Below are 22,159 nucleotides of genomic sequence, written 5' to 3'. Positions count from 1 at the left end.
TTTTTTTTATAGGATTTCTTCTCAACAGGATAAGAACTCCTTTGTGCATCAGTCAATCCTCACAGTAAATACAGAGCTAAATCCCAGATCAAATGCACGCTAAATGGTTTTTGAGCATGTTTTCTCTCAGTGATTGTGCTGTTATGTTAAATGTTTGTTTTTCATGCATTGTGTCTCGATATTTGTCTATGTTGATGCCACACATGGAGCTGCTGTGATGCAAGTCAAATTTCAGACTATATCTGACCATTAAAGTATGCAAGTTGCAATAAATGCTCCTATGATCCCTTAACCTGTTAAGCCCCAATCCTGTTTTTCAGGTCTCAGGCTCGAAAATGACATTCCCAGAACAAATGACTATATCTTCACTTCTAAAAGGAGTAAATTAATAATCTTTTTTCTCAAAGCAATAATAAACCTATGAGTTGGATGCAGAAAAAGTCAGAATCAATACAGATGTTTTTATTTAAAGTAAATTCAGATTAAACATAGTAAAAAAATGTAAATTATAGTTTCCGTCCAAAATAACCCCTTTACTTATAGTGAAAACCACCCTTGAATGATGGGATAGTAGACTAAAAGCTTTAGAAATCCAAACTATAACATATAATAAGTACCCTGTATCAAGATAGATGCAGAAAAAGTGACATTTCACCTTTTTAGAGAGGTTTAGTAACAAAAAACCTCATTTGGGTGGATTTGCCATATCTCTGGAACCCATCGGTCGATTTTGATGATTGACACCTCTTTTGAACCGTTAGAGCTTTGAGGGAAAGCTTTGGTGAATGAGTGAAGCACAGCCAGCAAGCCCAAAACCGGAAGCTCTCATACAATTGAATATTATGAATATGTCTTTATTATCAGGCTATGTTCCACAATCATTTAAAGTAGCAGTGATAAAACCGCTTCTTAAAAAGCACAACCTCGATCCAGAGATTTTACCCAACTATAGACCTACTTCTAATCTTCCGTTCCTCTCAAGAATTCTTGAGAAAGCAGTCAGAAAAAAGTTGTGTGATTAATTAAAAAACAGAGTTATTTGACGATTTTCAGTCTGGCTTTAGAACACATCATAGCACAGAGACAGCTCTGTTTAAAGTCACAAATGACCTTCTCATAGCCTCAGACAAAGGACTTATCTCTATTCTTGTGTTGCTCGATCTCAGAGCTACATTGGATACTATCGACCATGAAGTCCTATTGCAAAGACTAGAGCACTTAGTAGGCATAAAGGGAACTGCTTTAGGCTGGTTTAGGTCCTATCTATCTGAACGGTCTCAGTTTATACGTGTCAACGATGAATCTTCCATGCAAACCAAAGTGAGCCATGGAGTGCCACAGGGCTCAGTGCTTGGACCTATTTGGTTCACATTATATATGCTTCCCTTAGGCAATATTATAAGGAATCATTCTGTAAAGGTCCATTGTTATGCGGATGATACTCAACTATATTTATCAATCAAGCCTGATGAAATTAATCATCGAAATAAAATTCAAGAATGCTTCAAGAACTTAAAAACGTGGATGACCTTACATTTTTTAAATGTTAAACACGACCAAAACTGAAGTTATTGTACTCGGCCCAAAGAATGTTATATTTGATCAGGATTTATCCTTTAACGCCCACATAAAATGAATCTCAAGGACCGCCTTCTTTCATCGACGTAACATTGCAAAAATCAGGCATTTCTTGCCTCAAAACGATGCAGAGAAACAAGTCCATGGATTTGTTACTTCAAGGCTGGATTATTGTAACTCTTTATTATCAGGGTGTACCAAAAAGTCAGTCAAGTCGCTTCAGCTATTTCAAAATGCAACACGTGCACTAACCAGAGTTCGGAAAAGGGACCACATTACTCCTGTTCTGGCTGCCTTACACTGGCTCCCTATAGAACACAGGATAGAATTTAAAATTCTTCTTCTCGCCTACAAAGCCCTTAATGGGCAGGCGCCATCTTACCTTAAAAAACTCATTATACCCTACTGTCCTACAAGGGCATTGCGTTCCAAGAATGCAGGGTTGTTGGTTGTTCCTAGAGTCTCTAAAAGTACAATGGGAGCCAGAGCCTTTTCTTATCAAGCTCCACTTTTGTGGAATCAGCTTCCAGTTTGTGTTCGGGCGGCAGTCAGCCTATCCGTTTTTAAAAGTATGTGTTGCGACCTGGCTCAGAAGGCCTCACAGTACGCTTAAGACCTTTCTTTTTGATAAAGCTTATAGTGATACAATAATCTAATAAGAGTGCATTGACGTAGACACGTTGTGCCTCTTCACCCATATATCTTAGTTCTTACTCTTTTCCCTCACTGATGGTCTAGATGTAATCTGGTTGTGTGTGTAGACGGTGGAATCAGGGAGAGGCATACACGTGCCTTTGTCCCTGCCGAGTCGACGCACAACTGTTGATTGGTGTCAGTGCTAGAAACACTCTTTGGAGCAATGCGCTCATGGTATAGATGTAATTTGGTTGTGTGTGTAGACGGTGGAAGCAGGAGGAGGCATATATACGTGCCTTGATCCCTGCAGAGTCGACGCACAACTGTTGATTGGTGTCAGTGCCAGAAAAACATTTTTGGAGCAATGCGCTCATGGTATAGATGTGGCACATACATCTTACTTGCTACCCCTTTCCCTCAACCTATCCTAAGGGAGTGCGTGTACGTAGACACGCTGCTATAGGCTTAGACTGTCGGGGGACACCTTACTTCTTCCTTCTGTCTGTACCTGTGTACTCTCATGTTCCGAATAACCCAGCTTCCCCCATATTTCTTTTTGGTGTCTATCTATGCCGGGATCCTGAGTCGTGGCTGATCCTGTTGCTGCGGTCCTGTGTCCTGGATCCTGAGTCATGTGTCCTGGATCCTGAATTATGTGTCCTGGATCCTGCATCCTGAGTCCTGGATCCTGAGTCCTGATCTGAGTCCTGGACTTCGAGTCGTGGCTGAACCTGTCTCTGCGGTCCTGCCTGACTCTCGTCATCATACTACTTCCCTGATGGCTCCCACAGGATTGCTGACATCCTCGTGGATTCATCTTCTTATTATAGACACATGCATTTACAAACATTTGGTCTACCTATGCTGTAAATGTATTATCTCTTCGATTTACAAACGGCATCTATTGCACGTCTGTCTGTTCTGGGAGAGGGATCCCTCCTCTGTTGCTCTCCCTGAGGTTTCTCCCATTTTCCCACTGTGGGGTTTTTCTCTGGAAGTGTTTCCTTGTACGATGTGAGGGTCTAAGAACAGAGGGTGTCGTATTGTCATACTGATATTCTGTACAAACTGTGAAGTCCACTGAGACAAATGTAACATTTGAGAGAGAAATGTAATGTAACATTTGTGATATTGGGCTATATTGATACATTGATTGATTGATACACTCTCGTAGCAAATGTAACATTTGTGATATTGGGCTATATTGATACATTGATTGATTGATACACTCTCGTAGCTCTCATAGCAGCTATATATGAAAACTACTCTTATTGACATAAATGTTATGATGGATTATCAGTAATCATTTCAAAGTGACAGAAACATTGGATTAACCTCAGCAGCGTGAAGAATAAAATATTTCTACCGTGAGTTATGTGCTAAATGCGTTAGCACTCTTTCACTTAGTGCCAATTCAGACGCTTGGCGTTATAGTTGTGTTTTGTTTCGGTAAAAATTGTTCATATTGTCAGTTAGCTGAGTTTCTTCCCGTTAAGGGGGTATGACACATTAATAGGTTGTTAAATGTTAAGAAGCCCTGAGACACAGTTTCGTGAAAAAAAAGCCCAATGGGGCTTAACAGGTTAACCATTGGATAATCATGCGTGAGTCTCCATCATTTCTGTGATGGACTTACTGAGTTTGCTCATGCAGTTGCGGAGCCGATTTTCCAGGTTTAGGACCCTCTTCTGCAGCTCCTCATAGTCGTAGGCTCCCATCTCCTCCTGGATGCCCATCAGCACGGCAGACAGGTTCCTGATCTCCTCTTTGAACTGGATGATGAGCCTGGCGTCGGTCTTGTACTGCTCCAGGACTGGGATCAGCGGCTGCAGGGACTCCATCTTCCCCTTCAGCTCCTAGAAAACAACAAGAATACACCGCTGCAAAAAACAAATCTTTAAAGCCGGGAAAAAAACTGAAGCATATGGTCTCCTCTACTATATTCCCTTTTTTCAGTTGTTGAAGAAATTTGACTCAAAGAATCTACGGGCAGATTAATTCCATATATTTTGTGATGCTATAACTGGATCTGGTTATATTAGTGAGAAAATACTTGATACATATAATCAAAAGTCGCCCTTCAATTCCTATTGAATATTACAGCAAATAATATTAATAGTAAACTGTAAATTAGTTGTATGGCACATACAAAAGTAAAGACTAATTGTTGCTTATATTTGCATAAAAATATGCGGGTTCATATAACTTGTCAGATTCAACATTTGATGTATTGCCTGTCAATGGGAAATTATGTCTTTTTTTAAAAAGTATTGCCTAATTTGAGTAATTGCTTTCAAAAAACGTTATTCGATAATGCATCATTTGTTTTGTTTAACTTCCATAACTGCATTGATAAACTGAATCTGAATAGCATAATGTAGCCGTTAAGTTTATGTAATTAAAAAACACACTCGACTAATAAAAGACAAGTATTTTGATATTCATATTTTAAACAGTTTAAAGGTGGGGTAGGTAAGTTTGAGAAACCGGCTCGAGATAAACCTTTTGTTATATTCCATGGAATGCTCTTAACATCCCGATAGCAATGAATATCTGAAGTGCTTTGACAAAAAATCCATAATAAATGTCATCTGTGGAAGCCGTGGCGCTGTAAAAAGCACAACCAATCATCTGAGCCGCCCCGGCTAAAGTAACTGGATGGCCTACCTGCCTGTCAGCCTTCCATCTGTGCACAAACTTATCTCGTGCCCTCATTGGTCATGTGCGCGTTCGTGTGTGTTGGAGGACGGGCTCTGTAAGGAAGTGGCAGATTTGTTCCGGCTGTGTATTTTCTAATTCTAGCGCACTCGAGCTGGTTTCTCCAAAATTACCTACCCCACCTTTAATCACTGCTACGAAAAATAAAAACTATTCAACCGTTAAATGGAAAATGAAAATAAAGAAATAATCCATGCTGAATGGTTCCTTCACGGTCTGATTAGATTTTAAGACATCAATATAGTCAGGTAAAGGTTTATTCAGAAGTTTCTCTGGTTTCTTTAGAGGGGATCCTTCCACAGCCCGTCCTGTGATGTTTCTCACAAAGTTTAACATCAAACAAGGAAAACCTGAAAGTTTTTGTTGACAAGCGTCTTCCTGTCAGATTCGATCTGTCGAAACTTTGACCGCAGCCCTTTGATCTGGCTCTCCATCCTCATGATGTACTGAAAGTCCCTCTGCGTGCGCAGGTTCAGCACCTCGATTGACTGCGACATGTTCTGCACCTTTTGAAAAGAATGAAACATCATTGATTTTTTCCCCCGTCCAACACCAGATTTAAATGTCCTCCGTGTTCAGCCGCTCAGTGCTCTGCCAGGCTCTAACTTCCCACGGAACAAATCAACATTTTGACCTCAAACAAGATTGTCTTTTAACCATCCATGTGTGAGCTGAATAGAGCACCGAATGGATTTTAAATGGATACAGAACTGTTACACAGCTCCCTTATTGCTCTGTGTTCTCTCGGTTTTTAACTATATGTCATTACAATGGTAAATGATTAAATCTACAAGGTATCATACTAGATGTTTCTTTCTTTCTTTCTCTAGTTTGACAAAAGCTTTATGGGGCATGTGAACAAGAAGACATGTAGTCCTTTCTCTCTTCTCTCTTTGACTCTATTTCTAACCAGCCAACATCATTGGAGCATGTCACTAGCAAAGTGGCACAACACTCACACTTTGTGTGCTGCACACGGTTCTGGCTCTGGTAGATGGGTCCTGGAATGGCCCGACTGAAGCCCTTGGGCAGCTTAGTACATTAGTTTCCCAGTGAATGGCAGAGAGCAACCTTTAGCGTACAGCGTTAACATGTAGGCTAGAGCCGTGTTATGGGATGCTGACTGACGAAAGTGACCCCTCTGCTGTTTGTAGATAGATCACTACTGTCATGGGGAAAATATATATTCACATTTAAATTCATGATGGTAGATGTAAGAAGAAAAAACACTCTTTAAAAGCTGATTTTCTCATGAGGCCACTGAGAGAAACAATCAAACGCTTAAATCCTGATAATACTAGAAACGTCAAATAGCCTTGAATGACTTGTTAAACAAACATTAAGAAAAACAGGGACCCTCTAATTCTGTTGAGGTGGGATGGAGAGCGTTCTTATGTTCTCAAGCATCCATTCAGCCAGCTGATTTCATCCATGTAATATATTCAGAAGTGGAAAACAGGGTTATGAACCTGGCTGGTGCAATCTCTCAAAGGGATTATAGCAACAAAGAAGCATGAATAAAGATGGGAAACAACGTGATATGTTTCTGAGAGAATAGATGATGTGATGGTTGCTTACAGTAAAAGTGTGAGTTTCCAGAGTCTGTGTGTTGTAGCGTAAGCAGAAGTGTGTGTGTGTGTGTGTGTGTGTGTGTGTGTGTGTGTGTGTGTGTGTGTGTGTGTGTGTGTGTGTGTGTGTGTGTGTGTGTGTGTGTGTGTGTGTGTGTGTGTGTGTGTGTGTGTGTGTGTGTGTGTGTGTGTGTGTGTGTGTGTGTGTGTGTGTGTGTGTGTGTGTGTGCGCGTGCGAGCGAGCGAGCGTGTGCCTACCTTCTCCAGTAGCTGGCGGAGCTGTCTTCCTTTGGCATCTCTGGAGCACAGGTTCTGTTCAGGTGCCACCACTGTGCAGATACAACGGCCATCTGCATCTTGAGCAGAGCTGTACACCTGCCACCCCTCCTTCGGCCTGATGGTCTGCGTACAAAAAGAGAGGCGTAAACACACACACCTAATAGCACACAAACTAGTGCAGATGATATCACTATCATTAAATTGCAGCACACAGATGTTTTCCTAGTTTTTTTTTCTCATGGGTCACCCATTTTTATCCCTTCTGTTCCCAGACCTTTAAAAACACCGGTTCCACTGACTTATAAAAAAGTGTGGGCTTTGAAAGAATACATTGCTTTTGCTTCTAATGTATTCCTCCACACTATATAGTCTCCAGTGAATTACTCTTCAACAATAAATAGTGTTTCCTGCTCTTGATGAATAACCCAAGTGCGGAAATTCCTCTGTTTCTTCTCTCTAGGCCTTAAATGAAAGTCCTGCTGGGAATCGCAGATAAAACCGATTTGTGGGAGCTTTTCCCACTCGTTATTACATTCAATATGCTCCATAGCACCAGAGTATAAAGTTTGAAGAATACAAGTTGTGTATTGTAGGTCAATGCAGCATATATTCATGCAGCATCACCAATGTGTCCACAGTAGATATTGATCAAAGTTTCTGGAAAAGTTGAATGCCAACACTCAAACAGCATCAGTATTTGAAAAATACTGTTTATTTTCAGCAAGGGAAATTATCACAAGCCTCCAGCCAAATACTGGCAACCTTTGACTTGGACTGTAAATTGTCGGCACTACCAGGTTCTTTGGCAGACGACCAACCATTATCTGGATTTTGTTTTGCACCCTAAAACCAAATCTGGCCGCAGAATAACATGAGAAATGTGAACTTTGGCATCATCCACGTTTTGAAAATTGTGGATAGAAAAAGAGTGCCCTGTTTTCAAAGTGCAGGCATCCCTTTCCCATTCATCTGATCTGTTTGCCAGAATAGTTTAAATACTGTAGTGTTTGAAATCCGCCAGGAAAGATCCTAGCCCCTCAGAGCAGGCAAAGACATCTCACGGGGAACAAGCTGAGTTAGATTTTTCATTTTTGCTTAACCCTCCTATTGTCTTTGTTTCCCCCCCCTTACTTTGGTGTTCACGGTCAAATTTGACCAGTCCTGTTTTAGCTGCAATTACATTAACACAAAAAACATTAATCATCACCAAATTTCATTTAACACCCTTTCAAACTGTACATATTGTATCAGACTACTGGTATACATGAAAAACTGCAGTAAATGTACAAAGAATGGACACTGAACATGTATTGCGTGTGCCAGGGGTGATCCATGTGGGGGGATGGGCACATAAGAGCGGGAAATGTGTCATTGTTCTGTGTGTTTGTGTGTGCCAGGTGTGATTAAAATGGGGGGATTGGGCACATAAGGGGGGGAGACATTGTGTGTGTGTGTGTGTGTGTGTGTGTGTGTGTGTGTGTGTGTGTGTGTGTGTGTGTGTGTGTGTGTGTGTGTGTGTGTGTGTGTGTGTGTGTGTGTGTGTGTGTGTGTGTGTGTGTGTGTGTGTGTGTGTGTGTGTGTGTGTGTGTGTGTGTGTGTGTGTGTGTGTGTGTGTGTGTGTGTGTGTGTGTGTGTGTGTGTGTGTGTGTGTGTTACAAAGTTGACTAAATCATCAACTATTCAATGAAAGTGGTGATCAGCAATTTTATATGTTCAAATGTCTACTGTGAAGGATATCATGAAGCCTTAATGCAATCAAATGTAAAACACAAAAGTTATGATTGATGAAAGTAGTAAATCGGTCAGATATGACCCGAAGACAACAGGAGGGTTAAATGAGACTGTTTTTTATAGTAGTATCACTGCCATAGGAAAGTCCTGTGTTTGAAGAAAGAAATTGCAGATACAATTTTGTATTTTACAATTCAGAAAAGTGCTGTCTTTTTAACACCTGACTCATCTGCCACATCTTCTTTTCACTTTCTTATCTTAGAGTCAAAAATGTGTTTTTAAAAATATGTTCTGCACGATCAATCTGGAGCTGTCCATCCTTCTCCCAGCTCTCTTACTGTACGTTGACATTATCAGATTGTAAGAACATCGTTTTAGGTATTCTCAGAGCACGGCAGGCCTGATCTTTGTCATCGATGCTATTGGTTGCTGGTAAAGTTTGTGATCTAGGAATTAAAATGTATTCTCCTGATGCCCTGATGCTCGCTTGGTCCTTATAAGATTTTTTGATTGAAGCCATGAGAGTAGAATAACATAGTCTAACAAAAGAAAAAATGAATGAAATGCCACCATCGAGTTATACTGCCCAATATCATGATGAGTCAAACTACTCTGCAAATGGCATGGGAATATATAATGCATATACATTGTAAGTATAGGAGAAACCAAATGGCTTGGTGCACCATGTCTGTAGCTGGAATCTGCATCTCCTTCACGACATTATAGATAAACTGAATAAAGGAGAACAAACTTTCTTTTAGCTCTTTATTATCCTGACTTTGCTCCTCAAAATAATCCAGTTTCACTATTCAGCTAAAGACGGTCTTTCTGCTCTGTCTCTTGAGTGACGCACATCCTTACACCCTTTTCTCACTCTCACATTCCCCCATATTAAAATGAGTCTGTCACTCAGCCAAGCCAGATGCACTCTCTAACTCTACACAAAGAGTTGTTCTGTAATTAAGTAATTCAGACAGCTGGTTCCTCTTTTGTTTTTGCCTTTCATTTTGACTTTCTAACAGATTCAGCTTTGAGTGCCCTGTAAACGTCCCCGTTTTTATGAAGAAACGAGAAACATTAATTCTGCACACGACTTTCCATCATGGCAAGGTGATACAGTCGGTTAGGACACTGCTCTGCAATCAAGACACTCACACAGGGACTGTACTCGGCATGGGTGGGGTGAACCTAATCGACCAATTTTCTGGAGCTTGGTGATCTGCAAGCTGCTCCTCCTCACTTGTGATAATTCTCCAATTCCACAAAGCTTCAACTAGCGGGATACATGTCCCTACAAGTATCACATTTTAGAACACAAATGTCTGGTAGCATGATGAAGAAAATGGAAACAGATATTCATGAATCATTTTTAGTTGAATCAGTGCAGCCGAGATGTTTAGTGCAGCTTCTTTCGAGGAGGGGATTTGGATGTAATTCACAGCAGCAATATGGTTTATTTATATATTTATTTACAATGATTGAACTCTCCCTCAGACGTGACTTATATGCCTGGCAATGCTCCAGGATCAATATCAGCACTATGTGGTTGATGTAGGCAATAAACATGAGTGCTGTGAGGATGCTTCTTCTTCTATATCCACTTTAAATTCAGTCTCTATTGTTTGCGAGAATCTTTCCCCCATAACATTTCCTCCATTTGTTTTCAGTGCCAAAGCTGGATTGGGTACAGTGACTATAGTAAAGAAGCAGCCAAACATGCAAAACAACCTGAAATGACTCATTCTCTGTGTTGGTCACTCACCAACCATTTTGCAATGGTCCACCCTTATAGAAACATTCTAAATCAAGTGGAGTTTAAAGCAAAGGACAGGTTTGAGTTTTTATGTTCTTTTTTTTTTAGATAAATGTTCAGGCAGTGAACTCACCGCTGACGGGCAGTATCCGAACATCAGCAGGAACAGCAGCGGGTTCAGGACCACGGACAGAGACCTCATCCTGACGGTATGTTTCCCTCCGCCTCCGCCTCCTCCTCCTCCTCCTCCTCCGCGACGCTCACAACAATTTCCGTGCAAGTTTCTTCCCGTGGGCTCGCGCCACCTCGTCCACTAGGCGCTGGTGAAAACCACGACTTCCTGCGGAGGAGGAGGGGGGCAAAGCCATACACTCGTCCCCGTTACGCATGCCATGTGGGCAGCGGGGTGCAACGTCGTCACTGCACGAGAGGAGAAAAGTTTTTGGGAATGCATGCAGAGAAAATTTTCGCTGCGTTTAGGGACTCTTCTTCACGGATATGACATCATCCAGCTGCCGCGCTCTCGACTTTTAATGTGTCCAGCTTGTTGTTTATGTGTGTGAGAGAGAGAGAGAGGAGGAACCACCGGCAGCTGTCCGCTGACAAAAGTTGCAGCTGTCGGTATTCATAAGAAAATACGAGAAAGAGGCACGAGAGCAGAGCTGCCGCTGCGTTTTTGTGCCTTGGTGCACGCGCAAAGACGGAGAGAAAGTGAGAGAGTGAGCGCGCGCAAGCGGATTGGATACCGTTGTAGCATCAGGCATAATAGCATATTTGCTTTTATGTCAAAAGCATTGTTTTTGTTGATTATGGTGAACAACTTAGTGCAAAGTGAATCTAAAGGTCGAGTTCACCAACATTACCATAAAACATTTCCAAGCAGCCAATTTACAAAGAAATACGACCAATGTAAATAATAAATATAAAATACCTAAATGTCGAAGTATCATAGGATAGTTTGCAACAAGAAAAATCATGGTTTAGAATAACATAAAAAAAGAATATTGTCATAGTATGGAATGTTTTAAAAGCCATCATAGTTTAGTCATCAAAATGATATGGTATGTCGTAGATTAGAATGTAATACAAAGTAGGCCTATGGCATGTCTTAAAATGTGTCATTGTAAAGTCTGACATTCATAACACTAATCTTGTTTGTAGCATCACAGTTTATTATGTCCTGAAATATGACACAGTATAATGTCATAGACATTTTCTTAACAGTCATATCGTAGCTTATCATGCCATATAAGAGCTATAGTATGTTGTTAAAATGTTCTGGTTTATAGGAATCAAAAAGATGCCTGTACATAATACAATAATAGAAAACGTAGCTTTCTGCGGTTTGTTCCTGTTTTTCTCCGGCTAAAGCGAGGAAGCGCTCATTCTGCATACTGATGGAGTTCACAGTTTGTGGAGGAGTAAGATGCACAGCTTTATATTCAGCCTTTTGTTTTCAAGCTGATTACTTCAGTTAGGATTTATATGAGACCACTGGCACATTTTTGACTGCAAATAAACCTTCAGACACTTTGCTTTTTTTGAAGTAAGCCTGAAAATACTAATGAAGTAAAAAGTGCTTCAGGCTATGTGGTTTGACATTTATCCTGTATACCAGTTCACAGTTGTTCAAGAAGATTGTCAGCAGCATTTGAAGAAGTGGCTTTGACAGTATTGGGACAGAAAAATACTAGCAGTCAAACATCAGTGCTTATGTTTATCTTTCCTAAAGGCCCGGACACACCAGGCCGATTATCGGCGTCGGTGTTAGTCGGACGACGAAGCGTGCCCTGTCGCCCAAACTCAATTTGGTGTGTCCCGCACCGTCGGCCGGCCCGTGATACGCCTTATTTGGCCTTTCATGGCCGACGCATGGCTGTTGAATCGGCAGGTCGGGCAGTCGGGTTATGGCTAGAAAGGATCCGTCTAGTGTAAAACTCTCGCGAGAGTTTGGCTGAATGTCACGTGGCTGAATGTTTACGTTTGGCAGGAAGCCTTTCAGTTACGATCGTTAACATCAGTGGGCCACAGCAACTGATGATGAGAAGCTAAACTATCTATTAATTATGTCAATGACAGGGAGTTTGATTGTTGAAATAGGGTGTTAGCGGTCTTGTTGGTGTTCAAAGAAGAATGACAACACTGTAGATCACCAACACTATGGTTTATTTTTTATTCACAGGCAAGTCAACGTTGTCGCAGTAAAAATCCCAAGATAGCTCCTGGTGCAATAAAATGTTCCCTTGCAGTGTTTTACTATTATGTCTGATGTTTCTCTATTAATATTGCTGCTGCATTAATGTGTATGTTGCATCATGTTACTGCTGTAGATGTGTTTCCGAGCTGCTCCGATTACAACGAGAGTTACAACGAGAACGTGACGTCATATTTACACTAGACGGATCCTTTCTAGCCATTTATTTGGCAGTCGGGCCAAATAAATCACTCTGATTGGCTGTTCAGTTAGCGAATCAGTGCATGAGAAGCGAAACGTAGGTGAGGGACGTAAACAAACGCTTTAAGAAGGCACGAAGAATGTCTTCCGCAAGCAACACTCCAATGGCTGATAGCTCCAGTACCGCACAAGACATGTTTTCGATGGACGAGAGTGAAAATGGAACGCACACGCTATTTGTTGTTTGTTTATCACGGAGTCTGCTCTTCTTCTCTGTCTTCCGGTTGTTGCCTCTTTTGAATGACGAATACACACTACCGCCGCCTGCTGGTAAGGAGAGTTATTGCCACTCACACATGCATGCGCAGTTCTTACGTGCTACTTGGCCGTCGGCTAAAGTCTTTGCGGTGTGTTCCAGAGCGACTGTTGGCCAAGAAGCAGGAGACGTGAGGCGACACAACAGTCGTGGTCCGTCGGGACGTGTTCTTTGGTGTCAGTTTGATGTGTCAGGGCCTAAAGTCTTAAAAACATTAGCCTACTGACAACCTTCTTGATTGGCATATTTTATCTTTTCTATAACGCATCCTGGAACATTCTTCACCTAAAGAGCTCTTGACTGGAGTCATGTGTTCAATACTTTGATTGCCATCCAGACCTTTCCCTAGAGGATGTGCTCCTGCAGAAAGAGAATGTCCTTGACAGCAGGAGTCACCTCTGCCGTGGTGGGAAGCCTTTTCACTTTTGTATGCCAATCAATGATCCTCCTTCTCTAAGGAAAGAAGACAGATCTGTTCTTTGTTTAGTCTTTGTTTCGACGGTTCAAAGGCAGCAAATGAGACAGGAGGATGCAAAGCTCTGTCAGGTTAGGAGCACATATTTAGACACAGTGCGGGGGGGGGGTGGTGAGGTGTTCAGATTATCATTACGTTAACAACGATACATTTCATTTAGCTGATGCTTTTATTCAAGGCAAATTACAAAAGTGCTATAAACCAAGAAGATACAAGTTCAGAAACAGCAAGATAGACCCTGAACATTTGTAAGCCAAACTATTTAAAAATTCTGGTGCATATTAAAATGTGCCAAAACCCTCTAGTAATGCAGTTATATAGGATGCCAGGATATTTAGATTCTCTGCTGTACTGATATCAATGGGGAGCTTGTTCCACCATTGTTGGAGCCAGGATTGCCTTCTTTGTGCACATCAGGTGTGTATGAGCACAGGTGGTGTTCACTGCAGAGCGGAGGTGTAGCGGTGTCTCCAGGCCCCGTCAGAGCAGCAGTAGGTTGGGGAGAGGTGATGGGCTGGGCAGTGAAGCACAGTACTGTTGGAGAGTCTCCCAGTGAAACTGTTTGAACAGGGAACACTCCTGAAGTGTCTTTGACAGGAGGAGAAGACAGGAGTTGCTTGGCGCTCTTGAACAAAGGGTTTTTGTGAGCCATGGCCTGCATCCCTGATGAGATTCTCTCCGGGCACTAACATTGGCTGCTGCTTTCTTTGTGGCTCAATCCACTTCAAATTGGTTATGACGGATGATGAGCTTGGGGTGTCTTTTGCAGTTTAAATACACTTTCAAAATTGCTACAGTGTTTTTACTGAAGAAGTGTGAAATCAATAGAGTGGACAAAGGTTTATGCTGTGCATCAGATGTATTGTGTCTGTTGGTATCCAGGAAAATATCAACAGCGAGAACAAGCAATTATGTTGCAACAAAGGAGACACCGGTCAATAAAGTGTTTATGGTGTATAAATTACATGATGCTGGCAATTCTAAACACAATTGTCTTTTTACAGGAAAGTGTTCACTTGTTCTTCTCACTCTTTTTCTCCAGTTACTTAACAAATCGTTGCAGTTCAACATGTTAATGTTTATTTAAACAGTTGGGGGGGGGGGGGGGGGGGGGGGGGGGGTGGTGAACCCTTGCCCAGAAGTAGTTTGATGATTGTTAGCTTTCAAGATGTAGGCCCCATGTACGTAAACCAACAGTCCCCACGTTCATGTTTGTGTTGTAATTAACAATTACAAACCCATTAAGGTGTTTTTGTTATTTTGGGATACTCAAATAAAATGAACTAGACGTGAACAGTAATAGCTACATGCAAAACATTTCCATAACAAGGAAACATTTTCTTTTTCTTAGTGGAATCACTAATGTTTCCATACAATATATTATTTTCTATATTCTCTGTTTTCTGTAACATTTTAAATCACATTTGTGTTTATTTATGAAATGGACTAAAACTACAGTACCTATGAAATCTTTGTCTATGTAAAAATAGTTGTATCAATTGGCCATCTTATAACATTTGCACTCACACCTGTCCTTGCACCGTACGTTTTGCCATACTGATGTATAAGTCCACTCATATACTCGGCATGTAACACAATGAGGTGATTAAGTGTGGAATTGCCACCACAATCGCCACTGTGGAAAAACAACATGCCTTATCACAACAACTTCTCCAATCAAAAATAGCTATTGATTAGCTAATTATGTTTATTTTGAAACCATCCCAGAGTGAATTCATGGAAATAATTGTGTTGAAATGCCAAAATAAAATGGCTTAACAGGTTATTAAGAGGCACTTGCAGCGCAGCTAATTCACCTAAAGATAAGGACAATTAGAGAGATCAAGATAGTACAGGAAGGGCTTTATCAAAAAATAACAAATCGGGGAAATTAAAACGCTTTAAGCTACACAATAATATGAGAACAGTGAGGTGACTCATTCTTTTATTTGTTGGTTTTATTGTGTGGGCTTCTTATGTTTGCCTTTTCGATTAAGTTAAATGCACCAGAGAGTGTGAAATGTTGCTTTGAATGTGTTCTAGTGTCTCTCTGGGTTAGCCCACTGACACAGTGGAAACTTTCCAGGCTACTTTCCTTCTCCTCTGACTTAATTCATGCTGTGATAGGATCCAGCTCATCATGACCCTGGAGAAGATTAAAATGGTGGAGAAATGTCTAAAAATAGTGAAAGATTTAACAGTTCCACTTCTCCTTCTCTATTTGACTGCAGCCCACAGCAGCAGTTGAGTTTTGACAGAATAATTTATCCATGTTGACCAAAGTGGGCGTTCAAACAGACAGCAATGAGTAGCAGGTTAAGGTGAAAGCATGATGCTAGATTGGATGGAGTGAGGAAGCAGACATTTACCCAAGCAAACATCCTCTCATTTCACTTCAGCTTTAATATCCTCTCCCGGTCTTGATTCTGAGGCACATTTTTCCAAACAGCATAATATGTTGTGCCTGCAAAGATCAAAAATAGTGTTAATCTCTTTATTAATTACAGCTCATTCATCACCACATGTGCTTCCACTGACCGTAACATGACAGCATTCAGGGTTATGAAGTTCACACACAGAGCTTTTGTCCATGACGCAATGATTCCAACACGTTTCAGAAAGCCAACACGTATTGAAAACGGAGGCAGTGAGAGGTTTACGTATGTTATATTGTGTGTTTTCAATACCAACATTGTGAGCACTGAGCTTTTGTAATGCTGAGTGAGATTTAACCAAAGTCTATTGAATCAAAGATAGAGCCATGTGAAGTATTCTTGTTGAGTAAATACCAGCAGATCTTCGAAAATTAAATTGTTTCTTTGAAGATAATTCGATGGTTTGCAAACAGTCAACTTCTATAAGTTACTCTGACTCTGCTTCCAACTCACTCTCTTGGAAAATGACTGCTAGTCTGCTTTCAAGATCTTTCTTGACCTTCGCCAAGGGGACATGAATAGTTAATGGCCAGAAAGAGAATGTCATAAACATGGAAATGTTTGAGCTTGAGAACAAACCTTTTTGTTTGTGTCGTCATAGCCGTCGTCATTCTGTCTCATTTTGAACAGTTTCCTACTTAGGGTTAAGTCAGGCAAAAACCTGAAGTAGATCAATTCCATTCATACTTTTCTATAGCATAGGCTGATTTGTGTTACTGTTTTTGGAGTCACGTATATTTTGTAAAATCTATCCCATATCCGTTACTATAATAAAATATATATTTAACCTTTAATTGGCATTTGCTGTAGACTCTTGAGCAGCACTGTCAAATGTTTCTGCTGTTGAAAATGTTATAACATGTTATGAAGTTATGTTGTTTGAAAGCTGTAAGCAAGTGAAGAATAGCAATCGAGATATCACAACACCTCTACTGTATGTGTTTTGGACCTAACACAATATAAACAATTATGGATAATTAGGGTGAATAAGGATATTTTTTTTAGGCAAGGGGGATCCAATTCAATTTGTTTTTAATATCCTGTAATGACCAGTTTTGGTCTAACTGTATTTTCTACAAAGCCAGTGGTGCTGTAAGGGAGTGATAGTATTTACAATCCCAGCATGCATTGTGTGACCATGCATTTTGTGCCAATACACTGACAGACTCAGTGTTGGCTATACGCTATAAGTGAATGCAAACAATTGCAGTGTGCATTTGGCAAAGCACCAAAGATTTATTTCATTTGTACATAGGTTGTAAACATACTGTAGTTACACAGGTTTGAAAGCAACTCTGGAGTCTATGCTAGGTTAGCTCTAAGCTAAAGAGACGGAGATGCAAACAGATCTTGATCAAAGGCAAATCGGAGTCAGAGAAAGAGATCACAGCGCCTGGCTCAGCAGAATCAATCACAGGGAGCCACTAATCCTCCTAATCTTAAACGATCGAGACGTAGGAAGGTAATATGTAGAAGGCAGCGCAGAATCACAGAGAGGACACTTATCATATCTGCACTCAAATAGCCAACAATACAGACATTCAACCCAACCATTTTCAGAATCCAGTTTTAATATTTTAGAAAGAACAATTGAAGGCACATGAAAACATTTTGTTCGTTGTTACAAATAACAAAATAAAGGGGGCTTTTTTTTCCTCAATTTTGGTAAAGACCCCACAACAATTAGGACTACTTTTCTTTGGAAGTCATTTTACAAAGATTGTGATTGTGTTACAAGATAAAAACATGGTTGATGAGGAGCCCAATATGTCCACATTTTGTAAAAGAAACTGAGGTACAATATAACATCTGAGGGAATAAGGTGTGGAAGAATAAGCCCTTTCTTACAATATTTATATTAATATCTCATTTTATTATGGCTTAATATCCTAATGGGCATACCAACTGGCATGAAAAAGACAAAATGCTTTTAGAGTTAGGTGTTATGTTCCAGTCAGCTCTTATTAATAACAAATACTGAAAGTCATATTATTTACAAAAGGATTATTGTGTACTTACAAATTGGAATGTTTTCAAAAGACATATTTCTTAGCAATTTTGTTTTTATCACACATCAAATATACTCATTGGATTTATTCCTATAGCTTACCAAATACTTATTTAAACTCTAAGAGCTGGGGCACATGCAAGTTGAGTGGATTCAGGAAGGAACAATATTATACACAATAATAATAATAATTACAGTTTGATCAAAAAGCACTTTTTTGTAGCACCTTGAGTGTTTTGTGATTCTGCACAAAAGCACCCCTGTGGTTGTATTCAGAGCAGCACCTAGAGCTCCAGAGAGGGAGGCGTGGGGGGGGGAGGGAGGGAGAGGACGAGGGGTGAGTGGATCCTCTCTCTGTTGCTCTGTCCGCCACGGCATCAAATGTCCTTTTCCTGATGTCACTCCCATTCCTACATGTAAGTTAAAGTCATGTGATTCTGGCCCTACAAGGGCGAGGAGTAGCTTCCCCGGGTCAACGCTTCATGACAGGGCCTGGGGGTGGGGTGGGGGGGGGGGCAACTCTTCTTCTCCGGGGCTTCAGTGGAGCTTCTCGGCAACGAAAGAAAACACAGGTTTTTGACTTCGTAGGGAGAGAAGGTTTAAGGCGGTGGGATCTCAGCATGTGGGTGTTAGTATGGACCCTCTGACCCTGTCCTTCAGCGGGGAGTAGGGGCGTGTCTAGCCGAGGAAACAGACGGGGCCGACCTCGAAGCCAAACCTCTGGTTGGATTCCCCAAAGTCATTCAGCATGACGTCAATGATGGGCAACTGGTCGATGCGGGGAGTGTTGATCTCCAGCACCGACTTGGAGTAGCCCTGCTTCAGCTGCAAGCACAAAGAACAGTGTGAGTCCCTTCAAAATATAACCTTGTGGAACAGTTACAGTAAAGAGATGCATTTGACGGGTAAAGGCTTATCTTGAAAGAGCAGACAAAGATTTATTGATGGTAGAAAACTTCAGGAATGCAGAGATTTGCTTCTTTTCTTTTTTTTTCATCATTGTAATTCAAATATCTTGATGTTTTCAGCTAGTCAAACTAATGAAACAATGGAGATCTTGGCTTTGGACATTTGTGATGGAAATTTTTGAAATCATTTAAGAAGGTGTCTCTTTCCTTTGTAAGAAAAAAGTCCTAACTGCTGCTCTATACAAAAATATATAGCATAAACTTATGATTATTTATTTTCATGTGATTGTTTTCATTATTTAATTGATCATTTGATACATAAAATGTAAAAAAAAAAAAAAAGAAGGAAAATCTCTATTACTCCTAAAGCTTGTCAAAGAGCCAAAAACTGAAAGATATTACATTTAATATCATTTAAAAAATATATTTACGAAGCTGAAAAAGCAACACAACCACCTATCGATTATCCTAAAGTGTTTTCGATGTATTAAAAGCTTAATTTCAGCTCTTTCTAACCTAACCAACATTCATTACAAACCGTTGAAACAATTTCAGATTCTAAACTCGCCCAATCCCTCGATTATTCTGGTCTGTATCTGACAGTTTAAACATTGTCGTGTGCCATTCTTCTTCTCCGTGTTTGTGAGGATTAGTTGGATTCCATGGGATTTGGAACAAAGTTGAATTGCAAAGGGAAAGTTATGAAGCAGTGTTTACCGAGCAGCCGTCCGTCAGGGGCTTGATGAAGGGATTATTGTCGTAGGACAGCTCCTCGTCGTTGGAGCCCAGGAAGCGCAGCGCCTTGTCGTAGCTGTCCCCCTTGGCGTCGTACCAGGCCACCGACTGATGGCAGATGTAGGTGAAGTTCTGACGAGCCGAGGAGCTCAGAAGCTTCAGGAAGGTCATCTGAACTGTGGCGATGGTGCTTTCTTTCATGTCAACGTAGTTCAACTAGGGAGAGAGAGATGGGGAAAAGGAAACGGGGTTAATACAGAGAGGGACAGTTTGAAAAAGAAATGGTAAGAGAAGGGAAGGCAGGGTAGCAGAGAGTGATTATAGGGAATGAGTTACCGTAAATAAGACTTGTATAAGATAAGATGGTACTTTATTGATTCCAATTTGGGAAATGTTTGTGTTGCATTAGTATAAAAAGGCATGGCATTGTACAATACAAATTCAAAGACTAGAAATAAACAAGAAAGTAGAAAATATACATGTTGAATTTAACGCCCCTTAACTGTGATATAACGGCCATACTGTATACAACGGCCTGTCGTGAGCTATTGCTTAAATATATATTTGCAAGTATATAGACTATAATTGCACTATTTCTATTTGATTTGATTGTGTTGCACTACACTGTAGCTATGTAAGAATGACAATAAAAGCCTTGAATCTTGAAAAAGACAAACTAATTAAACGGCAACATTAAAAATAAATAATATAAAATAAAAAGTCACATGGTTTTACTCACAATCTTTCCACGTTTAAATTCACTGAACCATGCCCCTGGAGACTCCTTGGGCCAGTTGGATATTCTAACCTATAATCAGAAAAAGGAAACAAATGAATTCAATGACGATTATATGTGTTACTTTTCCAATTGCAAAGTGTGCATACAGTGTGTCAGCAAATAGCTCCTCAGCATTTGATTGAGTCTCATACTGTATTGAACAGGTTTAGCCTTTTTCCTCGTTACTCACCCCTGCGGATTTCTTATCTGGGAAGATGCAGGTTTCTCCGCCCGCTGTGAAGTTACAGAACACTTGGATGGCGTCTCCGGTGCAGCCCTGGTTGGGATCGATCCAGTATTCACCTGAGAGACAAACACAGCCATGAGACGGGGCCGAGGCAACGGTTTTAAAAATGTTTTTAGTTAGCACTTTATTTTGATAGTCCATAGTTAACACTCTATAAGTCATCAGTTGACATTTAGTAGCATGTATGTGTTATGTTGATAGGTTATAGACTTTCTACTGTTCTCAACTGTTTTTCACTTTAATTGGATAGTCCTAACACATGCCTACAAACGCTTAGTGGAGAACCTACTAAAAGTATACTAATAGTCAACTCTAGATTAGTTGACGATCAACAGATAGTCAACTAAACTCTAAAGTTGCTTATCTGTTGATCATCAACTAATGCTTAATGTAATAGTCAACTGAACTTTCATTGCTTATCTGTTGATCATCAACTAATGCTTAGTTACTTGTCGGTTTGAACGGTGCTGTTGAATGTCAACTGATGCACTGTTGACATGCTACTAAATGTCAACTGATGACTTATAGAGTGTTAACTATGGACTATCAAAATAAAGTGTTACCTGTTTTTATTCTACATACTGTACTATGACTATGCTCTGGCTCCTTTAGTTCAAACACTGACTTTTTTATGGCATAATTTCCTTTTTTTCTTTCTTTTTTTTTAATCATACATTTTTTATTGCAACATCTTCAATTTACAACACAGTACAGAAGACAATTCAGGTTGCACAACATTTTGGATTAATTAAATCCCACCTACCCACCCTCTCCATCGCCCCCCCACCCATCCACTCCGATTCTCACAGAGGACAGTTCAAGGTAAGAAATGTTCAAAAAACTCTGAAGCCAGTGAGAACTTGAAATATCGTGAGGAGGTTTCCAACGTTGGACTATAATCTTTTTAGCTGCAGTCAAGCCAGATTTTGCGAGTTTTCCCCGTAAGGGAAAGGTGAGATTCTTCATTTAGAAGATGTACTTTGTTAAAAAATACTTTTATAGTTAACTTTAAAAATGCATTTATACTTTTAGTTTTAGGTCATACTAAACCATGACTATTTTAGGACACTATACCATACTACCATACCATACCATACCATTTGAATGACCATCAACCACTTTCCAATAAATGGATTTATGACAGGATTTCTTTTTGTGTAAATAGCATACTATACTATGACATTTAAGTGACAAACTATACCAGTGACACTCACATGAGAGCGAGGTAACTTTTCAAACCTTCTGAATATTTGATGTTGTGTATTCTATAGTCAAAGTCAACTTTAATGTCAATCTTTCAGTGTGTGTGTACAGACTGAGAGATCGTATATAGATGTATATCATTCCACTTTAAACATTTACCGTTTATTTTTATAACGTGGGTTACTCGTGTGCTATGAAGCTGTAACACAATCATTTTCAAATTTGGGTTCAATAAAGTATAACTATTTAAGTCTAAGCTATTAATCTACCTCACAATTAAATTAAACAGATTCACAATGGAAATGTCTTTGTACTTGAAATGGCACTAAGCTTCCAGAGTGCATAAAGTAAGTGCCTGGGGAAGCCATTTAAACTGCCTCTGTGAGTTGAGTGTCC

At 40.2% G+C, this 22,159-nt stretch overlaps 2 protein-coding genes across 2 annotated transcripts in view; both read right to left on the bottom strand.

The window, feature by feature from the left end:
- Window positions 1-3,812: 3,812 nt before the first annotated feature.
- LOC307019948 (noelin-3-like) lies at window positions 3,813-10,938 on the bottom strand (the record flags this gene model as incomplete). The annotated part of the gene is made up of 4 exons (XM_079651044.1): window positions 10,397-10,938; window positions 6,759-6,902; window positions 5,283-5,438; window positions 3,813-4,070 (listed from the first exon to the last, which is right to left on the bottom strand). Exons 1-4 carry the CDS (start codon window positions 10,463-10,465, stop codon window positions 3,813-3,815), a joined length of 627 nt encoding a protein of 208 aa, XP_079507170.1. The 5' UTR covers window positions 10,466-10,938.
- Window positions 10,939-17,088: 6,150 nt separating this feature from the next.
- Window positions 17,089-22,159, bottom strand: part of LOC307020631 (collagen alpha-1(XI) chain-like) — an 82,746-nt gene continuing 77,675 nt past the window's right edge. The window contains exons 64-67 of the mRNA XM_079652139.1: window positions 20,504-20,616; window positions 20,275-20,343; window positions 19,518-19,751; window positions 17,089-18,717 (exon numbers count right to left, since the gene is read on the bottom strand). Coding sequence (XP_079508265.1) covers window positions 18,571-18,717; window positions 19,518-19,751; window positions 20,275-20,343; window positions 20,504-20,616 — 563 coding nt within the window. The 3' untranslated portion in view covers window positions 17,089-18,570. The remainder of the gene's footprint in view (window positions 18,718-19,517; window positions 19,752-20,274; window positions 20,344-20,503; window positions 20,617-22,159) is intronic.

The sequence above is a fragment of the Notothenia rossii genome (genome assembly GCF_949606895.1).
Source record: "Notothenia rossii genome assembly, chromosome: 9".
NCBI classification, from domain to species: Eukaryota; Metazoa; Chordata; class Actinopteri; order Perciformes; family Nototheniidae; genus Notothenia; species Notothenia rossii.
This window is presented reverse-complemented; position numbering and strand designations above follow the sequence as displayed.